Source organism: Neofelis nebulosa, chromosome 2, assembly GCF_028018385.1.
Source record: "Neofelis nebulosa isolate mNeoNeb1 chromosome 2, mNeoNeb1.pri, whole genome shotgun sequence".
Classification (NCBI taxonomy): Eukaryota; Metazoa; Chordata; class Mammalia; order Carnivora; family Felidae; genus Neofelis; species Neofelis nebulosa.
Window position 1 is genome coordinate 160,334,647 of NC_080783.1, and position 20,832 is coordinate 160,355,478.

Consider the following 20,832-nt stretch of genomic DNA (forward strand, 5'->3'; position numbering starts at 1 on the left):
TGAGAAATTTGCCATTTTGAAAAATACTGAGTTTTAGAAGATGTTTAATATTTTTCCATTTTCCATGCAATTTATAGAAAATTAACATTTGTATTTAAGATGTTATTATTAATAATATTTCAGATAAAGAGTCTACCAGATACCAAATTTTGGAGTGGACTGAAGAAACTAAAACTCCTCTATCTTCATGACAATGGGTTTGCAAAGTTAAAGAATATATGTATGTTATCTGCCTGTCCAAGTCTAATTGCCCTCACTATGTTTGATTGTCCAGTGAGCCTTAAAAAAGGATATAGGCATGTTCTTGTCAACAGTATATGGCCTCTCAAAGCACTGGATCATCATGTGATTTCTGATGAAGAAATAATTCAGAACTGGCATCTTCCTGAAAGATTTAGAGCATATAACCACCGACTTTTCTTTAATTTCTGCCCTGCTTTGAAAAAGGTAATTGAAGGGCTCCTGGGTGGCACAGTCATTTAAGCATCTGACTTCAGCTCAGGTGATGATCTCACAGTTCGTGAGTTCAAGCCCTGCGTCGAGCTCTGTGCTGACAGTTCAGAGCCTAGAATCTGCTTCAAAGATTCTGCGTCTCCCTTTCTTTCTGCCCCTCCCCCACTCACACTCTGTCTCTCTCTCAAAAATAAATAAAAATACTTAAAGAATATTTTTTTGAAAAGGTAATTGGATTCATTAGAGTTTCATTTTGAATAAATTTGTGGAAGTAAAATTTTAGCTTCTAGATTCTATACCTAAATCATATAAACTAATATATACTATATCATTTATCTAAAATGTGATAAACTAGTTAGTACATTAGTAATGTCTTATATCTGAGGATTTGTAGAAGCTTGTATGCCTACTGCATAAAAATTGCTGAGCATAAAAATATCAAATTATAGAGAAATATTTTTGGTCCCTGTTATGTTTTAATAGCTCTAAGGACATATAGCTTATATACTATAAAATTCTCTTTTTATATGTATGATTTAATTATTTTGGTAAATTGATAGTGCTGTATAGCCATCTCCACAATCCACTGTTAGAAATTTCCACCACTCCAAAAGTTTCCCTCTTTCTCATTCGCAGTTAATCTCAACTTCCTCCTGCAGTCTTAGGTACTATTGATCTGGCTTCTGTTTCTTTAAATTTGCTTCTCTAAACATTTTATGTGAATCAAACTATACAATATGTAGTCGTATGCATCTGCCTTCGTTCACTTAGTGTGATGTGATGGAGGCTCATTTATGTTGTAGCATATATGCATAGTTTGTTCCTTTTGATTGCTGAGTGATTTTCCATTATATGAATACACTACATTTTTTTTTGTCCATTCACCAGTTGATAGACATTTAGATTATTTTCAGTTTTTGCTATTATGAATGATGCTGCTATGAACACCTACTTCCATGTCTTTGTGTAGACATATGTTTTCATTTTTCTTGGGGAGATTCTTAGCAGTGCAATTACTGGTAGGTATGGTAAGTTTATGCATAATTTGGTAAGAAACTAAATTGCTTTCTAAAAAGTAGAAACCACAAAAAAATAAAATAAAAAATAAAAAGTAGAAACCACAAACGTGGAAGGGTTCTAGTTTCTTTATGTACTTGCAAACACTTAGTGTTTTTTTGTTTTACGCTATAGACATTCTAGTAGATATAAAGTGGTATTTTTTTTTTTTGGTTTTAATTTTTTTCCCTTATGAGTCATGATGACAAACATTTTTCTCTGCTTATTAACTATGCATATGCTTTCTTTCATCAAATGTCTATACCAATTTTTTCCTCATCTTGCAAGTGAGTTGTTTGTCTTATTATTGAGTTGTAAGCGTAGATATATGGGTATAAGTCCTTTATTAGATATATGTATTGCAAAGATTTTTCTCTCAGCGAATTTTCCATCTTGTTAATGGTCTCTTTTGGAGCAGAAAATTTTTGAATTTTAAGCCATCCAGGTTATGATTTTTTTCTTTTAAGGATCATGCTTTTGATGTTGTATCTAAGAAGTCTCTCTACGGTCACTAAATTTTTCTATGTTTTCTCCTAGAAGTTTAATAATTTTAGCTCTGAAATCGAGACCTATGTTTCATTTTAAGTGAATTTTTATGCATGGTATGAAGTAAGGGTCCAAGTTCATTTTTTTTTGCGTGTAGATATTCAATTATACCAGCCCCATATGTTGAAAAGATTATTCTTTCCCTGGTGAATTGTTTGTGATATCTTTGTCAGAAATCAGTTAGCCATAAAAAGGTAAGGGTTAATTTCTGGACTCTGAATGATTATATTCTAATGGTCTGTGTATCTATCCTTAGGCCAGTATCACACAGTCTTGATTATTGTAGCTTTGTAGTTAACTTTTGAAATAGGGAAGTGCGAGTCCTCCAACTTTGCTCTTCTTTTTCAATATTGCTTTGGCTATTCAGGGTCCCTTGCATTTACAAATGAATTTTAGGATCAGGTTGTCAATTTCTGCAATGATTCCTGCTGGAATAGTGGTAAAAATTTCATTGAATTTATAAATCAATTTGTGGAGATTGCCATCTTTACAATAGTGAGTATTCTCATTCTTGAATGTGAACTCTCAATTCATTTAGATCTTCTTCCATTCTCTAAGTATTGTTTATTAAAAAAATTATTTCTGTGTATTTTATTTATTTTGGCAATATTGTGAATGGAGTTATTAAATTCATTTTTGGATTATTTGTTACTAATATATAGAAATACATTGATATTTTAATTTAATCTTATATTCTGCCAACTTGCTATTCTCATTTCTTAATTCTAGAAGCTTTTTGTTGATTCAAAATTTTTTTTTTAATGAAAGTGAATCTCTAATTTTCAGGTTTCCATATTTGAATGATTCCTTTGGGAAGTAGTTCCCCCCCCCCCCCCCGCCAATGCTTTAAAGGACAATTCGGAATATTAATGGAAGTGGATAAAACTATTAAATTCTTAAACAATTAATTTGGTGACCTGCACTAAATCATCATTATATCTTGATTTTTAAAATGCTGAAACAAGTGATTAGGAAATGATATCTAGTTGGAGATTACAAAATACTTAAATGGGTGAATAAAAATATTTAAAAAACATGCTTCATGACATGAATATTAGAACAAATAAATCAGGTAAGAATTCAGAAAAAGGGGTGAGCTCGGCAGGTGTTAGAAAGCTCAAGTACCGAGATATAGGAAATAAAAAAGTATGTTGCAGAATAGTCTTTGTAACATGTTGTAAGTATTTCTAAATCTACATATATATGTATCGACAATTGAAGAACAGAAAATCATTTGAAGTGATCACATTTGGAAGGATATATAAACAATGAACAGTGATTATGCATGAGATTAGGAAGTTAGAAAACTTTGTAACTGCATAAATTCTTTATAAACATTTATGAGTATATTAATGATTTTGTAATAACAGTTAAAAATTTTAGAGAAATAAAAAGTGCTGCAGTGTTTAATTATGGTTGTTTCAACCTGGGTCCTAAAAGAAGAATTTCATTTATATATTCTAGTTGGATGGTATGGTATAATCAAAGGTGGGAACATACTTGTCTTTTTTAAGGACAATCAAAATGACTGATGTTCATTTAAGCAATTAATAAGAAGTTAGTGGGGGTATGAAAAGAAGATTGGAGGAATACTAAGGAGTTTAGACTTCTTAATGAATGCAGTGAAGATCTATTGAAGTTATTTGAGGAGAAAATTAGAGTGGTTCTATCATAGTTGGTGCTCTATGAATAAATGTTATTGACAAATTTTTTTAAAGGAGATTAATCCAGTATTTTGCTAGCAGATTAAGGGGGGTTAGGAGACAGATGAGGGCAGGAAACTATTATAGGCCAGAAATGATGTGATTAGGGTTGATTCAAGTGAACAGTAGTGGCAAAGAAAATAGAAGACATTGTAAAGAAGAGGACAGACACTCGGTAAAAGTCATTGTTATAGACACTTTATATATTTTATTCCTTCACTCCTTTACCAAATATGTATTGATTGCCTAATATGTGAGAGAGATTATTCTGGACTGGGTGGTAAATAATAATGACAGATGTTCTGCTTTCATAAAGTTCAGTGGGAAGGCCCAGGAAATAAACATGTAGGCTAAAAAACAAAAAACAAAAACAAACCCAGCATAGAATGCTAGATATTGTTAATTTCTAAAGAAAATAAAGTAATATGGGACAAAAAGTATGGAGGCTTGGGCTAGATAGGGAAGGACTTCCTGAAAAATATTTGTTCTTCATCATATTCTTTGTTATGGGGAGATATTATTATTTCACAGAAGAAAATGAACTATGGTAAGGTTTAAGACTTTACCCAATACCAGACATCTAGTCAGTCATGAAGCTGGGATTTCAAGTCTGTCTTGGTTTCATAGTCCTACAATCAACATTGTATCACAAAGTATAGACAGTGCAAAGATTTGACAGGGTTTTTTTTTTAACTGACCAAATATCGGCGGATAAGAATAAGAAGTGAGAAAATACTCTTTTGGTATTTTGAACTTGGGTAACTGAGACAAAAAGTAACTTAGTGTACAGAAATGGTGGCATTCAAAGAGTTTTGTTAGAAAGTTAAATTTGGTCATGTTTATTGAGGCAGGATATTGGTATGGAGATATTAACCAGGCATTGGAAATGAAGAACTGGAATTCAGAAACAGTGTTTCAGGTCTAAGATGTAAATTCAGTAGTCATTTGTTTGAGGGCATGACTGAAGCCAAGCTGTCACAGGAAAATAAAGGAATCAGTATGAAAACCAAAGGACAAAGCATTGGGGCAGTTTCCCTTTATGGTTAGAAAGAAGTGGGACCAATGAGGATAACAGAAAATTAATTCCAGGAGGTAGAAGGAAAAACAGAGATATGGCTTATTATCACTTAGGTGAAGGGAAAAGAATGATTTTAAAATGAAGGATGTTTGGGGTGTCTGGGTGGCTCGGTCGGTTGGGCATCTGACTTCAGCTCAGGTCATGATCTTGCAGTCGGTGAGTTCAAGCCCCTCATCACGCTCTGTGCTGACAGCTCAGAGCCTGGAGCCTGGTTCCGATTCTGCGTCTCCCTCTCTCTCTCCTGCTCATGCTCTGTCTCTCTCTGTCTCAAAAATAAATAAAAAACATTTAATTTTTTTTTTTTAAATGAAGGATGTTTTAAAAGGTCAAGGAAAATTATGGATACAGAACTAGTTTGAAAACCTTTTGTTGAAGAGGTTGTTGCATCTTTGGAATTTCAGTAACTTACGGGAATGGATATGGAATTGTAATGGGTTAATATGTAATTGCTAAGTATAGAACCTTTTCCAAGAAAATTTTGGACAGAGGGAAGATAATGCCTTAACTGCCAGAAATAGGACTAATGGGAGGGTTTTTTAAAAGTGAGATTATACTAACTTCCACATATTTTTAAACTGAGGGAAATAAATTTTAATTAAAAAAAAGAGATTCAGGGGCACCTGGTTGGTACAGCTGGCTAAGCATCTGACTTCAGCTCAGGTCATGCTCTTGCAGTTCATGGTTTGAGCCCCACATCAGGTCCTGTGTTGACAGCTCAGAGTCTGGAGCCTGCTTCAGATTCTGTGGCGCTCTCTCTCTCTCTCTCTCTCTCTCTCTGCCCCTCCCCCACTCATGTGCATGCGCTCTCTCAAAAATAAATAAGCATTAAAAAAAAAGATTGAAAATATAAGAAATAGAATAATTGGAAACAAAAATAAAAGCACTGTCTAGAAAACATGAATGGAAGGCATCACAAATGGAGTAAGCCTGAAAGAGCTATGGATACACCAAATTATGGCAGAATTTTGTTGCAGAGATTTAAAGAAATATGTTTGAATGATAGTTTTTCAGTTTACTGATACATTTTTATTCATTATTTCTGCTATAAGCAATATTGTTTTTATTATTCTTTGATTATTGAAAGATATTTAATTTATAGCAATATAAAACGAATGAATGACAATCTATGAGGATATAAATTTATTTAGTAATGTTGGAAATATATATTTCAAAACATTTCTTTGCACTTACTGAGTGTAAAAACACTATGAAAATTGAAAATAAAGAATCTTATAAAGTTCACATGATCTTTTTCAATAAGTGTTATTTTATCAGGAGGGCATTAATGCAGAAATGAATTTATTAATTCTTTTTTAAAATTTTTTTAACGTTTATTCATTTTTGAGAGACAGAGAGAGACAGAGTATGAGCAGGGAAGGGGCAGAGAGAGAGGGAGACACAGAATCTGAAGCAGGCTCCAGATTCTGAGCTGTCAGCACAGAGCCCGACGTGGGGCTCGAACTCACAAACTATGAGATCATGACCTGAGCTGATGTCGGACGCTCAACCAACTGAGCCACCCAGGCGCCCTGAATTTATTAATTCTTAAACAAATTAGTAACGTGATTAAAACTTGTGTCTTATAAGACAATAAAACTAGAATGACCTTGTCTGTCCTTAATTTTGACATATAATGATTTGTAGAACTTTGTTTTTTGGGTTTACTTGGAAAATACTTACAATTTGAAAAAGGGAAAGCGTATGTTCTTCTTTACTATATTAAATGAAACTAGAAATTTGAAGTGTTAGTTATCTAAAAGCATATAATGAGGGGATTTATATTTTTTAATCATTATATATACATAGAACATTTTTAAGATGGGAGTGATCTGGGCAAGAAACCAATGCTATCAATTCAGATTGTGTTTGTCTTTATGTAATAGAAACCTAACTAAAAAGGGATTTTTTTCTCATGTAACAAAAAGTTCAGATAGTTCTGTGTAGTTCTCAAGGAAATTATGAAGGACCAAGGTTTATTCTAGCATCTTGCTCTGCTATTTAGTGAATGGATTCCCTCAAAGACCATGAGTTTCTTCTGTCAAGACTTAGGTCAAAAGGAAGGGATTGGTAGGAACTAAAGGCACATGTCAGCTAAGTCTGAAAATAATAGCTCCACCCGGTGTCCCACCTGAAAGCCTTCTACCATCAGAACTAGATCACATGGCTACCTCTAACTAGAAGGAAATCTGGCTTGATGAGTATTTTTATCTAGGCACATTTATTTGTTAAACAAAACCAAGGTTCTATTAATAAGGAAGAAAGGAAGAAATTTTTGGAAGGTACTTAATACTTTTTGTTGCACAGTGAAAAATGCATTAAAAATGCAGTACAGAATATTTCAAGGTAGAGATTTTTTTTGTTAGTTTCAAGTTTTTATTTAAATCTCAGTTAACATACAGTGTAATATTAGTTTCAGGTATAGAATTTAGTGATTCATCACTTAACATACAACACCCAGTGCTCATCAGAACCAGTGCATTGTAAGAAGTTGCTTCAGCCAATGTCAAAGAGGTTACTGCCTGTGTTCTATTCTAGGATTTTGATGGTTTAAGGTCTCATGTTTAGGTCTTTATACATTTTGAATTTATTTTTGTGTATGGTATGAGAAAGTTGTCCAGTTTCATCCTGCATTTTGCTGTCCAGTTTCCTGAACACCATTTGTTGAAAAGACTGTCTTTTTTCCATTGGATACTCTTTCCTGCTTTGTCAAAGATTAGTTGGCCATATAGTTGTGGGTCCATTTCTAGGTTTTCTGTTTATGTTCCATTGATCTATGTGTCTGTTTTTCTGCCAGTACCATTCTGTCTTAATCACTACAGGTTGGTAATATAATTTGATGTCTAAAATTGTGATGCTTTCAGCTTTGTTTTTCCTTTTCAGGATTGCTTGGCTATTCAGGATCTTCTGTGGTTCCATGCAAATGTTAGGATTGTTTCTTCTAGCTCTGTGAAAAATGCTGGTAGTATTTTGACAGAGATTGCATTAAATGTATAGATTGCTTTGGGTAGTATAGACATTTTCATAATATTCTTCCAATCCATGAGTATGGGATGTTTTTCCATTTCTTTGTGTTGTCTTCAATTTCTTTCATCAGTGGTATATAGTTTTCAGAGTACAGATCTTTTACCTCTTGGGTGAGGTTTATTACTAGGTATCTTATGGTTTTGGTGTAATTGTAAATGGGATCGATTCCTTGATTTCTCTTTCTGCTGCTTCATTATTAGTGTGTAGAAATGCAGCAGAATTCTGTACATCGGTTTTTGCATTCTGCAACTTAACTGAATTCAGTTCTGGTGTATCAGTTCTGGTGATTTTTTTGTGGAGTCATTTGGGTTTTCTACATAGAGTAGAATCATGTCATATGCAGACAGTGAAAGTTTGGCTTCTTCCTTGCTGATTTGGATGCCTTTTATTTCTTTTTGTTATCTAATTGCTGATGTGAGTACTTCTAGTACTATGTTAAATAACAGTGGTGAGAGTAGACATCCCTGTCTTATTCCTGACCATCGAGGAAAAGCTCTCCATTTTTACCCATTGAGAATGATTATTAGCTGTGGGTCTTTCACATATGGCCTTTATGATGTTGAGGTATGTTCCCTCTATCCTACTTTGTTGAGGGTTTTTATCAAGAATGAATGCTGTACTTTGTCAAGTGCTTTTTTGCATCTGTTGAGAGAATCGTATGTTCTTTTTTTTTTTTTTTTTTTTATTACTGTGGTATATCACATTGATTGATTTGCAAATATTGAACCACCCTTTCAACCCAGGAATAAATTCCACTTGATTGTGGTGAATGATTCTTTTAATGTACTATTAGATTCATTTTGCTAGTATTTTTTTGGGAATTTTTGCATTCATGTTCATTAGGGTTATTGGCCTATAATTCTCTTTTTCACTTGGGTCTTTGGCTTTGGAATCAAGGTAATGCTGACTTTGTAGAATGAGTTTGGTTGTCTTCAACTTCTATTTTTTGGAATAGTTTGAGAAAAATTGATAATAACTCACAGGGGAATAGGTAGAATTCCCATGTGAAGCCATCTGGCCCTGGACTTTTGTTTGAGAGATTTTTGATTACTGATTCAATTTCTTTGCTGGCTATTGGTGTGTTCAAGTTTTCTATTTCTTCCTGTTTCAGTTTTGGTAGTTTGTGTTTCTAGCAATTTATCCATTTCTTCCAGATTGTCCACTTTGTTGGCATATAATGTTTCATAATATTCTTCTATAGTTGTTTGTATTCCTGTGGTATTGAATGTGATTTCACCTCTGTCATTAGTGATTTTATTTATTTGGGTCCTTTCTTTTTTCTTTTTGATAAACCTGACTAGGGGTTTATCAATTTTGTTAATTCTTTTAAAGAACCAGCTCCTGGTTTCATTTATCTGTTCTACTGGGTTTTTGTTTCTATATTATTTATTTCTGCTCTAATCTTTATTATTTCCCTTTTTCTGCTGGCTTTGGGCTAGTTATTTTTCTAGGCCATTTAGGTGTAAGGTTAGGTTGTGTATTTGATTTTTCTTGCTTCTTGAGGTAGTCCTGTATTGCTATTTATTTCTCTCTTATGACCACTATTGCTGCATCTTAGAGGTTTTGGATCATTGTGTTTTCATTTTCATTTGTTTCCATGTATTTTTTTATATCTTATTTAACTTCTTGGTTGGCCTATTCATTCTTTAGTAGGATGTTCTTTAGTCTTCATGTATTTGGGATCTTTCCAAATTTTTTCTTGTGATTGACTTAAGATTTCATAGCATTGTGGTCATAAAATATACATGGCATGATTCAAATCTTTTTGTACTTGCTAAGGTCTGATTTGTGACATAGTATGTGATCTGTTGTGGAGAATGTCCTGTGTGCACTTGAAAAGAATGTGTATTCTGTTGCTTAGGAGGAAATGTTCTGAATGTACCTATTAAGTCCCATCTGGTCCAGTATATTATTCAAAGCTATTGTTTCCTGTTGATTTATGCTTAGATGATCTATACATTGCTGTAAGTAGGTTGTTAACATCCCTTACTAATATTGTATTATTATCAATGAGTTTCTTTATGTTTGTTATTAATTGTTTTATATATTTAGGTGCCTTCAAGATGGTATAAATATTAATAATTTTTAGTTCTTCTTGTTGGAAAGACACCTTTATTATGATTCATTGCCCTTCTCCATCTCTTGTTATAGTCTTTAGTTTAAAATCTAGTTTGTCTGATGTAACTATTGTCACTCCAGCTTTCTACTGACATCTATTTGCATGGTAAATATTTCTCTGTCCTCTCACTCTCAATCTGAAGGTGAAAAAGAAAAAGAAAAAAAATCTGCAGTTTTACTTGGTGCAAAATGAATTTGTTGAATGCAGCATATAGATGGGTCTTATTTTTTTTAATCCATTCTGACGTCCTATGTCTTTTGATTGGAGCATTTAGTCCATTTACATTTAGAGTAATTATTGGTAGATATGAATTTAGTGTCATTGTATTAACTTGCTTTATTGTTGTTTCTGGACTTTTTCTCTGTTACTTTCTAGTCTTTGTTGCTTTTGGTCTTTATTTCCCACTCAAAGGGTCCCTTTTTGCAAAGCTGGTTTAGTGGCCACAAACTCCTTTAGTTTTGTTTGTCATGAAACTTTCTCTGCTATTCTGAATGATAACTGTGCTGGATAGAGTATTTTTGGCTGCAGATTTTCCCCATTCAGCACATTGAATATATCATGCCACTCCCTTCTGGCCTGCCAGGTTTCTGTGGAGCAATCTGCTGCTAACCTTATTTGTCTTCCCTTATAAGTTAAGGACTTCTTTTGTCTTGCTGATTTTAGGAATTTTTTCTTTATCACTATATTTTGCAAATTTAACTACAGTATGTCTTAGGTTGGCCTGCTTTTGTTGACTTTGATGTGAGTTCTCTGTACTTCCTGGATTTTGATATCTCCTTCCTTTTCCAGATTATGGAAATTTTCAGCTCTAGTTTCCTCAAATAAACCTTCTGCCTCTTTTCCCTCTCTTCTTCTTCTGGGACACCTATGATATGAATGTTATAATGCTTTATGGAGTCACTGAGTTCCCTGTGTCTACATTTGTGATCCAAGATTTTTTTTTCCCTCTTCTCTTAAGCTTCATTGTTTTCCACAATTCTGTCTTCTCTATCGCTTATTCTTTGCTTCTTCCATTCTTGTGTTAATTACATCCAGTTGGTTTCAAATCTCAGTTATTGCATTTTTCATTTTGGCATGACTAATTTTTAGGTCTTTTATCTCTGTGGTAAGGGACTCCCTAGTGTCTTCTATGCTTTTCTCAAGCATAGTTTGTATCCTTATGAGTGTGGCTTTACATTGTGGATCAGGCATATTAGTTATATCTGTTTTGATTTGATCCCTGGCTGTGACCTTTTCTTGTTCTTTCTTTTGGGATGAATTCCTCCATCTTGGCATTTTGTCTAGGTCTCTGTTTTCTCGGTGTTAGGAAAGCCTGTTATGTTTCATGCTCCTGAGAGTAATGGCTTTATGAAGAAGAGATCTTATACTGTCCAGGGCCTGGTGCTTCTGGAAGTGTCTCTGGTGTATGCTGTGTGTACTCTGTTGTTGTGTTTTGGCTGTTCTTTCCTTTGGTCAGTACTCTGCAGTTTCCTTTTGCCTGCAGTGGGGACTGTTTGGATGTTGGCCAGAGTGTGGTGAGTTTTAACTAGGTGTGCTCCATTTTGCTTGGTAAAAGAGACCTGATGCTATTTCTAGTAGAGCTGAAGCTTTGTAGAACTCTATGGTCAGTAGACATGGTGCATGTGGGGGATTTGTGCTGGTCTTCTGGGCGAATGACCCACTGCTCTAATTCTCAGGACACCTGCTGGAGAAGAGCAGCACCAGTAGAGCCCAGGGGGACAACGCTTGGTGTAAGTAGTTTAGGCTGCCAGTGTTGGCACTGTGCTGCTTACTGAAGTTAGTTTATGCTGGGAGATGGGGGAGGGGGGTATGAAATGGGACCAGCCTACTCCCTAGTCCACAGAGAGGGGAGTTTGCACCCGGCCCTATCTAAGTAGCCTTCCCAGAAGAACAGTCTCCCCCTCTGGCCTCTCAGGTCTCCCTCAGATTATTGCCTTCACACTGTGTCTAGGCCACCTGCCTAGCCAGCAGTGCAGTGCACCTTGGGCTCTATCCCAGCCAGGCTGGCTGAGGTTTAAAATTCCAATCTTTAAGGACCTGGTGTGGCAGAGACTCATGCTGGTCCTCTGGAAGAGGGTCTCAATGTGCTGGGACTGATGCAGGATCATCCCAGAAAGGCAGTCTTACCAAAGCACAGGGGCATGTAATTTGGAGTAAAGTGCAGCAAAAAGACAGTGTCCAGATTAGCCACCCTTAGCAGGTGTTTCAGTGCCTATGCTGAAGGTCAGGCAGGGGAAATGGCACCCTCCCTCTCCTTCCCCCAGAGAGTCAATGCCACCTCTTTCAGATGCACTCCAAGAAGGGGGGGATGTCTCTCCCAATGGATCCCAGGGGGTCCTCAGATTGCACCATCTGCCCCCAGACTATCTGCCCTCCTCAACAGGAGCACTGCAGTGCCCTCAGGGATCCACACCCAGCCACCCCCTGTGTCTGAACTCTAAAACTCCAGTCTTTGAGCCCTGCTGGTTATAAAAACTCAGGAAAATCAGGCCCTCTCGGTTTCCCAGTCAGTGGCTTTGGGAAGGTGTTTTGTGTGTGTGTGTGTGTGATCCCCTGTGTGCTTTACTCTCTCTCTTACCTCTCTCCGTGACCAGGGCTTCATCCCCTCAGCAGCACCCACAATCTTTTTGTCCCCTAAATCATGTCTTTGCAACTCCTGCCTTCCACGATGTGGCCTCTTCTCTCTCTCTAGTTGTGCAGTTTGTTGTGTCAGTTCTCAGATTGATTTTTTGGGTACTCACAATGATATGATATTTACCTAACTGTGTTGGAGGAATGAGACAAGTCTAGGATCCTCCTACTACTCTGTCATCTTAGCTTCTACTTTAAGGTAGAGATTTTTAGATCAATTATTTAGCATGCATTTTTACTCTTAATTCTACCGTATTAAAAGAAAAATAAAAATGCCTAAATATAGCAACCAAATAAATTTTAACAGTGCATTTATGCTTGACTTAATAAATCATGTAGATTAAATAATGTTTGTAAAATTTATATTTTTTAAATAAAAAAGAATAAAAATATAGCCTATATGACATACAAAAAAATCATAACAGTGTCAAAAGTAAGAGTATATTTATAAAAATTGCTATATATTTATATTTACAAATGTGGTGTGATTGTAAGTAAATAAAATAATTATAAATTTATTATGTGTAAAAACCAAAATCAATGTGGCTATAGTAAGATCAAGTCCAAAAATTGAGATAATATAGAAAAAGTAAAAGTAAAATGCAAGCCAATATATATTAAGTAGAATAAAGCAAAAAACTTTATATTAGCCTTAATGTAGAATTTGGCACACAAGGGGCGCATACCTCAACATAATAAAGGCGATATATGGCAAGCCAACATGTAATAAGTTAACATCTGACTCAACAATGAAAAGCTAAAATGTTTTCCTTTAGATCAAGAACAAGTCAAGGGTACACACTCTTACTAATTTTATTTACCATAGTATTGGAAATCCTAGTCAGACCAATTAGGCAAGAAAAATAAATAAAAGTCATACAAATCAGAAAGGAAATGGTAAAACTGACTGCAGAAGGCATGATGTATATAGAAAACCTTAAGGACTCCACCAAAACTCTTAGAGCTAATAAGTAATAAGTGAGTTTACTAAAGTTGGATACAAGATAAATATACAAAAATCATTTGCATTTCTGTAAACCACAATGAACTATCAGAAATAGAAATTAAGAAAACAATTCTATTTACAGTTGCATCAAAAAGGATGAAATACCTAGGAATAAATTTAATTTAACAATGTGAAAAACCTGTACTTTGAAAACTATAAGCCATGGATGAAACAAATTGGAGATGACACAAATAGATGAAAGATAATTGATGTTCATCAATTGGAAGAATTATTGTTGAAATGTCCATACTACCCAAAACATTCTTCATATTCAGTGCAACCTCTATCAAAATTCCAATGACGTTTTTCACAAAAATTGAAAAAAAATCATATAGGACCTTACAAGAACCCAAATGTCAAAAGCAATATTGAGAAAGAAGATCACAGCTGGAAGCATCATGTCTCTTGATTTCAAACTATATTACAAAGGTATAGTAATCAAAATAGTATGGTATTGGAATAAAAACAGACACACAAATTAGTGAAACCATATAGAGTCCAGGAGTACACCAATGAATATATGGTCAATTAATTTACAACAATGGAGCCAAGAATATACAACATGGAAAGGGGACAGTCTCTTCATTTTAATAGTCTTGGGAAAAACTGGACCCTTATATGTACCATACACAAAATTAACTTAAAATTGATTAAAAACTTGAAACTAAGCTCTGAAACCATAAAACTGGGGAAAAAAACAGGAAATGAGCTCCTTGAAATCAGTCTTGGCAGTGATTTTTTTGTTTTTTTTGGATTTGACACCAAAAGTAAAGGTAATAAAAGCAAAAGCAAGTAAGTGTGACTTCATCAAACTAAAAAGCTTCTGCACAGCAAAGGAAACTATCAACAAAATGAAAGGCAATTGACAAAATTGGAGAATATATTGGCAAATCATATATCTAATAAATCATAACACTGTCTAATATTCTAAATATATGTATAGGAAATACTTTAGAAAAATTTTAAAAGGGGACGGGTGCCTCGATGGCTCAGTTGATTAAGCACTCGACTTCGGCTTAGGTCATGATCTTGAGATTTCAAGTTCCAGCCCCTAGTTGGGCTCTGCACTGGCAGTGCAGATCCTGCTTTGGATTCTCTGTCATCCTCTCTCTCTGCCCGCCCCCCTCCCCCACACTCTCACTCTTCACTCTCTCTCTCTCTCTCTCTCTCAAAATAAATAAACATTAAAAAACTTAGAAAGAAAATTGTTAAAAAGGGAGAGCTGTAAAGGAAGGTACAGCTTCTATACCTCACTTGAACAGGTAAATTGTTGACATCATTTGACTGTGATTGTGTGTGTGTATGTACGTGTGTGTATAAGAAAGCTCTAAAAAAGAATGCACAGATGCTCCTGGGTGGCTCAGTTGATTGGCTCTTGATTTTGGCTTAAGTCATGATTTCACAGTCAAGGGATCAAGCACTGCCTGCCCCCTAATACACCCCCCAGGCTCCATGCTGGATGTGGAGCCTGCTTAAGATTCTGTCTCTCCCTTTGCCACTCTCTCTGGCTCATGCTCTCTCTCTTAAAAAAAAAAATTGCACAAAAAACATTAGATACATATAAAAGGAGTTCTCAAATTCTTTAGTAGGAAAGTAAGAATAAGAAAAGAGATAAAAAATGGAGAAAACAAACAGAAAACACAAACTGATATAAAATAAAATGCCAGACTTAAGTCCTATTCTATCAGTAATTACATTAAAATGTGTATTAAACTTAAATGGCCTAAATGCACTAATTAAAAGACAGATATTAGCAAAGTTGATTTAGAAATATGACCCAACTGCACGTTGTCTACAAGAAATTTAAAATATAATGATATAGGCACATTGAAAATAAAAGAATGGAGAAAGATTTATCATACTAAAGGTAACCAAAGTAAAATAGGACTGACTGGCTATCTTAATATCGGATAAATTAATCTTAAGAGCAAAGACAGTTATCATAGTCAAGGACATTATATAATGATAAAAAGTGCAAACCACCAAGAAGACAGTAACCTTAAATGTGAATGCACCAACAACAGAAGTACAAATTTGTGAAACAAAAATTGATAAAAGTGAAATGAGAAATAGATAAATACATGATTATATTTGGGGACATCAAAATTCCTCTGTCAACAATTAGAGCAACTAGATCTTGGAAAACTCCACAATCCCATCAACTAACACAATCTAACTGACATTTATAGAACATTCCACATAGCAGTAGCAGGATAGACATACTTTTTGTGTGTCCAATCATATGTAGGTCTTTTCCTGTTTCATGGAGCAAACCTCAACAAATTTAAAAGAATTAAAATCATACAGGGTGTGTTCTCTGATTATAGAAAGATAAGAGGAAAATCCTCAAACAGTTGGAAACTAAGCAGCACACTTCTAATGAATCTATAGTTCAAAATACAGTCTCAAGAGAAAAAAAAAAGTTAAAAATACAATCTACCAAAATTTGTGGGACACAGCTAAAGCAACGCTGAGAGGGAACTTTTTAGCTCTAAATGCATATTGGGACAAAAGGAAAATCCTCAACTCAATAGTCTAAGATCCCCTCCTCAAGAACCTGGAAAAACAAAAGTAAAATAAACCCAAAGCAAGCAAAAGGAAGGAAGTGATATAGAGAGGAACAGATGTCAGTGAACTAAAAAACCAAAAAAAAAAAAATAGTAAAACAAAGATCTGATTCTTTGAAATATCAATAAAATTGACAAACCTCTGGCAAGACTGACATAGAAGAAAAGAGAGAAGACACAAATTACCAACGTCAGGAACAAAACAAGGGATATCACTACAGACCTTGCAGATATCAAAAGAAGAGAATACTACAAAAACACTATCTATACACACAAACTTGACAGTTTAGATGAATAAACCATTTTATGCCAAAAAAACAAAAAACAGAACTCATCCATTATGAAATAGATAATTTTGAATAGTCCTCTATGAAGGAAATTGAGTTCATAACTTTAAAGCTCAAAAAAAAAAAAAAAAGAAAGAAAAAAGAAAAAGAGATCTTCAATCCCAGATACTTTCACTGGAGAATTCTTCCAAACATTTAGTATTTTATTCTGTTTCTTCTAGAAAATAAAAAAACACTTTGCCATTTATTTTGTAAAGTTAATAGTAGCTTGATACCAAAACCAAGAAAATTGCAGATCAGTCAGTATTCCTCATGAAAAGAAGCATAAAAATCTTTAACAAAATGTTAGCAAATAGAATTCAGCAATGTATGAAAATAACTATATTCTATGAGCAAATGGTGCTTATTCCAGGGGTGGAAACTAGAGTAACTTAGCTTAGCTACAGTAACTAAGATTGTGTGGTATTGGTGAGGCATAGATCAATGGGACAGATCAGAAAACCTAAAAATAGGTTCATACAATATGTTTAGCCAAATTTTGACAAATGTATAAGTAATTTGATGGACAAAATATAACCTTTCAATAAACGTTGCTGGAGTAATTGGGTATACACACACACACACACACACACACACACAACACAAGCCTCAACCTAAGTTTCACACTTCATACAAAAATGAACTCAAAATGGATCAGGGAGTTAAATGTACAACGTAAAACTATGAAACTTCTAGGAAGAAAAAAAATTAAGGAAATTTTGGGGATCTATGAATAGGAAAAGCATTCTGAGACCTGACACAAAAAGCATAATCTTTAAAAAGGAAAAAATGATAAAATTAAAAGTTTTTATTTCTCTGTAAAACAGTCTGTTCGATGAATGAAAAGATAAGTTAGAGTTGGAAAGTATTTGGAAATGAATATTTAAAAACTGATAATAGTTAATTTGGTGGAAATTTAGTAGGTTTTTTTTCTATTTGCTTTTCTTCTTCCCTGAAATTTCTACACCGTTATTATGATTTAAATGTTATTTGAAGAGTGTTTCTAAAATGTTTACCAAGTAATCCTAAGAAATACTGATTTAAAATAATAAAAATCTTAGTGTGAAGAGTTTCACACTAGATTTCCATTTTCATGTGATTATTAAAGTGAGTGTATCATGTGTATGATATGATGAGGGAGCATAAGGCAAGCTGACACCCGCAAACCACCCCCCATCCCCAGATGGGATATGTGTGATATTCCTCAGGCACTCCCAGCTGCCCAAGAACAAAGGAGAGAGGAAAACAAATGGTTAAACTGACAAAGTCTCCATCAGTTTACAAATATCTCAATAGCCAAGTCTCCAGGAACTCCCTACTATCTTCATGTTAATATTTTGCTAGAGGGAAAAATAGCCTTAGCTTGACAATAACTAGGCCTCTAGTAATCTGTAAATCTTTAGCATATGGAAATCCCTTTGAGAAACTTCTTGACTCTACCTCAACTCCACAGTATATAAGCAGTCACTCTTCACAACCCCAGTGTAGCTCTTCCTGCTCACAGGTCATGTGCTTTAATAAAATCACCTTTTTGCACCAAAGATGTGTGTCTTCAAGGATTCTTTCTTGGCATTGGGTCTGAGCCCCACCATTACTCCCAAAGCCTATCATGATATGATTTTTTATGGAGTAAAAAGATAAAAACTGTGTGGGTTTGTTCTTTTTACAATAAATACTTGTGGGATTAGTATGATTTACATTTTTCAAATATGTTGGGAAAGTATGTGCCAAATTAGGAAATTCTGATGGGAAAAATCACAAATGGAATAAAAAAAGATAGACCTTGGGGATCAGATACATATAGAATAAATAAAAATATGGGAATAGGATAAAAAAACAAATTTAAGTAAACCTGAATATATTTAGAATATCAAAATAATTGGTATTATTTTTTGTATAATTATAAAGGAATAGAATATAATTTTGGAATTTATTTTTTAAACTACTCTTCCTGTTAGAACACAAAGTATTCTTTTCCATGTGAGTCATATAAAAGTCCTTACTCTTCTTTTGAAATGCTTCATTATGGTTTATACCAGAGTTAGCAACATTTTCATCCCAGGTTTACAATAGCAAGCTGTGGAGTATTGATATTTCATTATTGTACCATCTGTTTTCTTGATTGTTGATTTTTTTTTTTTTTGCCTAGGCATATGTTGCTCTTTGCCAAACTTTTACTGTAATACTTTAATTCCCTTTATTAGATTGAAAATATTAGTGCTCATTGTCTTTCATAGTTAATTTATTGATTTCATAATTTTGCATTGTGTTAGTTTGGATAAATTGCTTAGTAAATTCCTTTAGACTAATTTGTGTGTGTGTGTGTGTGTATCAAATAAGGTGTATAGAAATCCTCTGTGAACTCTAAAACACTATATCACTTTAAGTATGACTGTAAAACTCTTGGCAGGTAACATTGTTTGGATGCTTGAAATGTTTGAGCCTTTGTTTTAAGTGCTCTACAAATATTCCTTCACAAGAACCCAATGAGGTAGTACCATCCTTGTCTTTATTTTAAAGATGATGAACAGGTGAGACAGGTTACTTACCCCAGTAAGAGGTAGAAATGGAATTTAAACCCAAACAGTTTTTCCTCTAGAGCCATCAGTCCTCTAGTGAAGGAGATGCATTACACTCCCTTAGAAACAGGATATGTCCATTTGTCCTCAGATACCAAATGGCTTATGGCATTTGTACAAGTTTGCAGTGATATCTTCATTGGCATTTTATAAGAGAATTGTTTTAGAACATCAGAAAGTTTATTGTCTAGAGGCTCTTTGTTCTCTGGCAAGGACACTAACCCTGCCCACTTTATCTCTTTTTTTTTTTTTTTTTTTTTTTTTTAATTAATTAATTAATTTATTTATTTATTTTTTAATATATGAAATTTACTGTCAAATTGGTTTCCATACAACACCCCACTTTATCTCTTTAAAGAGAAAGAATTATTCATGCTTTGGCAGGAAGCGGAACTCTGCTGTAGACTATAGTGTGAGCTTAATGGTTCTCTGCCGGTGACAACTATAGCATCTGACCAGGACCACTTTTAAGCCTAGTCATCTAAATTCCCTTGTTACTTATGAACTCCACCTCCATGGCAGAGTTCAATTACAAATTTTATTTGTAATAAAATTCAGTTAAAAAGAGAAAAACAAACTTACTAACATGTGTATCTCTCATTTATACATGGGAGATAGCCAGGGAAAAATGAGGAACTCCCTGAGATAGCTTAGACTTCATGCTTCAGTACCATCTTAATAGAGAAAGGGGAGGGAAGGTGTAGACCTCTTGAGAGAGAGGAAATGATTTTTTTTTTTTTAAATTTTTTTTTTCAACGTTTTTTATTTATTTTTGGGACAGAGAGAGAGACAGAGCATGAACGGGGGAGGGGCAGAGAGAGAGGGAGACACAGAATCGGAAACAGGCTCCAGGCTCCGAGCCATCAGCCCAGAGCCTGACGCGGGGCTCGAACTCACGGACCGCGAGATCGTGACCTGGCTGAAGTCGGACGCTTAACCGACTGCGCCACCCAGGCGCCCCGGAAATGATTTTTAGGAAAGATAAATGGTCCTTAAAAGAATAGGTGGGAGTTAATGACAAAGTTTTGGGTGCAGTACCCTCTCCTACTCTTTTCTCCTAATCTACTCTCTTGTGGTAAGAGTTTGTCTCCTTTGTTGATGAAACTCCTGGGGAGTGAATTTATAGCAATTGAATGCCTTTTAAAGGATCTGTCCTTAATTTGATATTTGGGCAAAGCCTCTCCCTGCATTTGCCTACTGCTCAAAATAATCAGTATACCACAGGGGCACATTTTGGCGAGATATGTCTTGAACTCTTGCAGTGATATTTTGGGGTGGCATATTTTGCTACCCTGAAGACACACACATGCACACACCCGCACACTCATACATATGCCATGAGCCCAAATGCAATGAATAAAGAAACAAAGATTAGAAGAAATCACATCTGGGGCGCCTGGGTGGCGCAGTCGGTTAAGCGTCCGACTTCAGCCAGGTCACGATCTCGCGGTCTGTGAGTTCGAGCCCCGCATCAGGCTCTGGGCTGATGGCTCGGAGCCTGGAGCCTGTTTCCGATTCTGTGTCTCCCTCTCTCTCTGCCCCTCCCCCGTTCATGCTCTGTCTCTCTCTGTCCCAAAAATAAAAATAAAAAAACGTTGAAAAAAAAATTTATAAAAAAAAAAAAAAAAAGAAGAAATCACATCTATTCTAGAAACTGACAAAGGGTAACATTTAAATAGAAGATTGCTTCATGGACGTGCTTTTAATCATAGTGAAGATTGTTTTTCAGGTATAATGAAGATGG

The 20,832-nt window shown here is 34.8% G+C and overlaps 1 protein-coding gene across 4 annotated transcripts in view; it reads left to right on the top strand.

Moving 5' to 3' along the window:
• Positions 1-20,832, top strand: part of LRRIQ3 (leucine rich repeats and IQ motif containing 3) — a 221,802-nt gene that overhangs the window by 29,307 nt on the left and 171,663 nt on the right. For 3 of the 4 annotated variants that reach the window (XM_058716968.1, XM_058716967.1, XM_058716969.1), the window contains exon 3: positions 124-447. The exons of the other annotated variant lie outside the window; for it this stretch is intronic. In XM_058716968.1, coding sequence (XP_058572951.1) covers positions 124-447 — 324 coding nt within the window. The remainder of the gene's footprint in view (positions 1-123; positions 448-20,832) is intronic. 4 annotated transcript variants of the gene reach the window in all.